This window comes from Lissotriton helveticus, chromosome 7, assembly GCF_964261635.1.
Source record: "Lissotriton helveticus chromosome 7, aLisHel1.1, whole genome shotgun sequence".
In the NCBI taxonomy this organism is placed as follows: Eukaryota; Metazoa; Chordata; class Amphibia; order Caudata; family Salamandridae; genus Lissotriton; species Lissotriton helveticus.
Window position 1 is genome coordinate 78,032,567 of NC_136068.1, and position 6,000 is coordinate 78,038,566.

General features: G+C 44.6%; 1 protein-coding gene across 1 annotated transcript in view; it reads left to right on the plus strand.

The window, feature by feature from the left end:
* The window catches only part of ENO2 (enolase 2), a 100,614-nt gene extending 95,767 nt beyond the window's left edge, over window positions 1–4,847 (plus strand). The window contains exon 12 of the mRNA XM_078651527.1: window positions 3,465–4,847. Coding sequence (XP_078507653.1) covers window positions 3,465–3,534 — 70 coding nt within the window. The 3' untranslated portion in view covers window positions 3,535–4,847. The remainder of the gene's footprint in view (window positions 1–3,464) is intronic.
* Window positions 4,848–6,000: the final 1,153 nt, after the last annotated feature.

Genomic DNA, 6,000 nt, shown 5'->3' on the forward strand with positions numbered 1-6,000 from the left:
TGTGCTAATGACGGAGTGGTTCCGTCATGGCCCGGCCGCCGAGCCTGCGCGGCGCTGATTTCACGTCTGCGCGGCACGTTCTATTGAGCGGGCGGGGCCGTGGCGGAACCATTCCGTCACAAGCACAGCGCGCCCGAGGCTCGTCACGGAGTGGTTCCGTCACGAGCATGGTGGCGCCGCGCGGCCCCCCATCCCCCCTAGCGCTGCGGCGGAATTACCGCCGCAGCCAAGGGGTTAAAAGTGAGTGTTTGAACCATCTTGCTCAAGATGATTGTGAAGATAGTTTGTGGTTTTCATTGGACAAACGTTTGAACGTCTGTCTTTGAAGCGGTGGTGGGGCGAGCTGGAGGTGAGGAATCGGGTGCTGATGCGAGTTCCAAGTGCAAGGGCAGCTGGGAGGGCGTGACAGTGAGGATGATAGAGGAAAAGCTAAGACCAGGTGATCTTCCAAGGCCTGAGTTGAGCAGATCTCATTTACACTGTGGATTGCACTGTTTCTGGGGTTGCTAACAAGATGGTGAAGGCTGAGTGTTGAAGTGTTGTCAGTTTGAATACATATTCCTGCCGCCCAGGATAGTAAGGCATAGTTGTCGATGCATACAATGTACGGTCACATGTGCAACTGAGTCATTTTGCGAGTTCCTAATTGCGTTTGTTTGCGACTCGCAATTAGGAACTCGCAAAATGCAATGTACAAATGTGTCTCCGTCACATTTTGCGATTCCGAATGTAGTCGTAATTGATCTACCTCATCAATTTTCATGAGGTAGGTTGCAATTTGCGACCCAATGGGGCTTCCAAAAAACGCACGGATGGTGGCCTGTTGGGGACAGCAGCCACCATGTCCATGTTTGCTTTTAAATAAAGCAACTTTTTTTTTTAATGCAGCCCATTTTTCTTAAAGGAAAATGGGATGCATATCAAAAATAAATATGAAATGTTTTGGTTTAATTTTTTAAGAGTAGGCATGCCTGCTCGTAAAGTAAATTTTTGCTGCCAAAGGGGAAGGGGGCCCCTGGGAACTCCCTTCCCGTTTGCCACTGGCTTGCCACCTACTTGAAATAGGCGGTAAACTGCAAATGTTTTGCATCGCAACTGGTCGCAAAATATTCGTACATCCCCCTGCGGCTTGCTAATAGGAAAGGACGCCCTTGTTATGCCTCTTCCTAATACCGACTTGCAAACCCTATTTTCCTAGTGGGTAATAGGTTACTGACTCGCAAACTAGGGTTTGTACATGCCAAAAGGCTAATTAGCGGTCGCAAATGGCCTGACTGGCAGTTTGCAACCACTAAAACCTTTTGTACATGTGGCCCCTAGTTACTTAAGTTGTTAGCAATTGTAGTGTTTGTGTGAAGAGCTGTAATTAAGGAGGAGATGATAATGGGTAGAATTACAAGAGGAGCATTAGACATTTCCAGTCTTGCATGACAGACCCTTGTGAATTTTGGCGCATTTGTAGGTGATTGCTGTCCGTCTAGCCCTGTAGTTGAGTTCTTTCTTCATCAAAGTCTTGTAGCCTGGAGGCTATGTAGTGTTTTGCAAGATTCATTCAGTCCCATTTCAATCAGTATCAAGAGATCCAGGCCCATGGTGAGTTAAATCTGATCTTATAAGTTATGAAGAAGGCATCATAGCACAGAAGTGGTTGTGGATTCACATGAAAAGGATGCTATCAAGATCTCATGATGATTGTTTAGCTCAGCCCATCTGTTGGACAGACATTTACAAAGGAGTTGCATCCAGACTGGGATGCTGTGAACTTCAGGGCTGGTGTGTGCTGTAAGAGGGTCATCAGGTCTTAAAAGTATGTCAGAGATGTTACCAGCTTCAGGGTGTCTTTTCGTTGTATGGGATTCCGCTGCCCTGGAGCGATAGCCAATAGGGCAATCACTTCTGCAAGGCTATGAGAAGGTCCCTATGGAAGCGTCCGATGGTTAGAGCTGGAGTGTTTGAAAGTAGATGTATGGGTTTCTGTGCGTTGATTTCAGGGGATCTCTTAGTCCCAGGCCGGGTCTTAAGGACGGTGCGATCCAGGGTACTGAGACTCAATATTTTGGATGTTAAGAGATCAACCTCCATAGATGAAGTTTTGATTTTGCCAGATGACTGGTCCAGAGCATTCTACAAGGTGTTAAATTTGTGATCTGCGACTTAGGAAAATTTGCAACTTTTCTCTATATTCCACAAAACAAAATGGAGACAGTACTGTCTACAATCTTTCCTGGTGACATGCCCGCCCAATTTTTCAAGATGATGTGTTCAAGTGTCAAAGAAGATGTGCGGGTACCTGGTCTGACATTGAGCGTGGATGCAGAAATACTTTGGGAAATCGTAGAGTGGATAAGAGCATTAACAGGATGATCGCACACATATATCCTGAGCTTAATTCCAGAATATTAGAAGTCCTTGTTAAATCAATGCAAAAAAGAGAACTATTCATATGTCCATCATTTATTCATCTCAAGATATGTCCAAACTTGATCCTAGCCAACACGTGTTTCGTCTTTAAAGGTGTCAACCTCAGACTTCGTCAGGGCTATTGAGATTATTAAATTCGAATTCTCACAATAGATTAAGTCGTGGTGTGTACTATAATAAGTATGTCCAATCATCTAATGTTTGTATGTGCCTTAGCAGTGAAAAGAGAATATGTTGTCTCTCACTGTGTTCTTCGGTACCCAAGTTATTAACAGCCTCTATATCTCGTAACGTTTCTTCGTGTGGAAAAATGGCGTCTAGCATTAACAGGATGGTAGTATGAAGTGGGACAATTGAGGTCATTTTCAGGGCAGTGAGATGGAGAGGAGTAGTGGGGTGAAGACTAAGGGACGCTTGCAAAAGGTTGATTAGGGTGGCGGGAGGAAAGATTATGGGCTGCAGGAAATGATGATTGGATTTTTTCGGTAGAGGATTGGTTACTGTTAAGGAGTTGACCATAAAAGGAAATTCGAGAAGGATACTTCCGCAATGGAAATATCTCAACTGGTACTGGAAGGGGTTTTGAGAGAGGAAAGAAGAGGGTTGTGGACAGAGTTGAGAAAGATAAATCAGAGCAGATAGGGATAAATCGGAAACGCGGGTCAAGAAAAGACTCTCCCTACAGCACACACACACTGTAGAGCTCTCTCTGAAAACAGTTGCATTTAGAGTTCAGTTCTAGGCCTTCTCACAAGGTGTGAAATGCATCTCCTTTCAGTAACATCTCACCTTGCCCACCAAATGTGTGATTCTCACTCGCAATGAGTGAGACCTGAGGCCCCTGACTTCTGGTTGTGTAATTGTGTAGCCAATGTAATGACAGTGTCATACCATTTTGGTGTACATGCAGTGTAATTCTACAGTTGTAGCAAATGTGTGACTGTGATGCTGGTGTAAAATAAATGTGATTTTAGTATGATATGTTTAGTTACTGTATGGTGAAATTATCTAAAATCATCTTATTTATATTCTCCTCCTTTTAGGATCGAGGAAGAGCTTGGCGACGAGGCGCGCTTCGCTGGTCACAACTTTCGCAATCCCAGCGCCCTTTAATCCGACTGTTGTGGAGGTCCTGAAGGGCCCAGAGCACACCTGCTGTATCAGCATCCACCTCGCCAACTGCTTGCAGGCTCCACACTCCTCCCAGAAAACCTTCCTTGCACCTCCATCCTGCTCCTGTCCCTTCTCTTCTCTCCCTCATCCCCAAGATACTACCACCAGGCTCTCTCTTGCTAGCCCTGTTCCACTTTAGTCTTTGCAATCTCTCTCCGTTGCTTGTCTTTCACTCCTTTTCTTTTTCTCTCCTCATCAGTATGTTAATTCTCTTCCCTTGCCTTTCTCTTTTACTCTTTCTTTCCCTAGCAGACCCATCTCTCTCCTATGTCTGAATGCCTTTCTAAGCCAGGTTTAGTTTCCCTCAACACCCAACTCTCTGCTACACCCTCCAGTGCATCTCTTTCTCTGTCTTTCCAGGCCTTTCTCTCTGACTTCCATCTTTTATCCATCTCCCAAAAGACAACAATGGCCATTTATATCCACGCCTGATGGGACGCAATCATTTTTAACAAAAAGGGAGGACATTTCTAGATAAAATGTTTCGCGATAACCAATCCACAGTAGCCCCAGGAGCCATGTTTCCGCCTCTAATTCACCCCTGCTGGACCTCCTGCAGCAAGCGGCCTGGCGTGCCACCATGACTAAGCTTCCCGTCGCCACACCTCGCGGACTCCTTTGGAGGAACAACCCTCTCCGGAGATCCTCTAGTGAGTGGGGCTGGTAATCAAAGGGGAACCAAAGAAAGACAATGGATAAGCATGGAAGGTTTGTTGGTCACCCACAACTAAACTGGCCTAATCTGACAGCCCACCACATGAAGGAACCAACATCACATTCAGAAAACAGTAAAGTTCCATTTTTAGCTGTGGTATCCAAACAAGCATATGAACACTTCTTTCGACTTGATTCTGGTCTGCTTCAAAGCTTCACTGAGTTTGTGTTATGACTGGAACATGAAATAATACTGCCACGTTCTCATGTTTTGAAAATAAAAATGCCAGCAGAAGTACCCAAAATATGGAGACACCAATAAAATAAGTGGCACTGAATACTGAATTATATTCCTAATATTGTATAAATATATTTTGGCCACAAGAAATAGCCGGCTATTTATTTTGAAATAGTTTGCCTTGGTCACTGATAGTATCACACGCGTCACATGCTCTCCGTCCGAAAACGAGACACCCCATGCAATGCCCCTGTTCCACCAATCCCTGCTATCACATGCGCTTTTAGCCTGTTGAATAAAATAAAAATGCAATGAGAAAATTAAGCCAGTAAATGAATAAAAATCGTTGATCTCAGCATCACCCCTGTGTCTGTCTCCATTTTCCTGTCCGTCTTTTTGGAATACAGTTGCGTCAAACCCTTCAGTGGGTTGACCATTGGGGTAGACATCAAACACACAAAAGGGGATGGCAGGAATGCGTGCAATTTTTCCAACCACTGGACGTCGCTCGGGACAGCATTCCAATCCATCATTCTTTTTGTCCACCATGAAACCTCAGATTACACCCAGCCATATGCAAATCACTCTTGGTCCTACTCCAATAGGAAGAGACCAACCCGAACTGCCAAGCCAGGTCCTTTCTGAACTAAAACACCATCAACCCAAGAGCTGGTTTGGTTGAATTGGGACTCTTCAGTCTGCTGCAGCTTGGTTCCTGTGGCACACTGAGCAAGGGACCTATTTCTGGCCATAACCTTGCTTCCTTGGGGTATTACATCAAATACTCAAAGGGTAATGGGAGGAATGCTTGCAATTTGTCTAACCACTGGCAATCACTTGGCATTGCATTCCAACCCATTGTTATTTTGCCCAACATGCCACTGCAAGTTAGACCCAGCCATATGCAAATCTGTCTTGGTCCTGCTGCAATAGGAATAATCCTGTCCGAACTGCCAAACAAGGTCCTCTGTGAACCAAAACACAAGCAACCCAGGACCGGTTTTGGAGCTTTTCAGTCGAGTGCAGCTTGTGTGTTTGATATCAAGGGAGGAAATTAAACAGGCAGTCATTCACATGCTTGATGTATAGGTTTAAAAAAGGGCCCGGTTCTCTGACTTTAGATAACGAATTACTGCGGTTTCGGCCATTGACTCACTGCTTAAATTATAGAAATGGGGTGGTTTTGCTTCCTGTAGGTGGTTGTTTCTTAGATCTATCTGGGACAGCAAATGTCAAAGGGAATGCAATAAGTGCTACAAAGATTGTTTAAAGTTATGTGCTTTGCATTTAGAAATCAAATGATGATACTGCACCTTGGCCCCTTCTTTGAAGTCTGCCAAATGGAACCTTTTCATATAGATTTTTTTTGCCCTCACATTGCTTTATTTTTTACCAGGAATATAGCAATAATATTTTATGTTTCACAGGATCTAACTCCACAATGACCCAAGATCCAACCATGGGACTTTAAACAGCATTGTTTATTTGACCCCATTTAGGGGTTGGAGACAAGA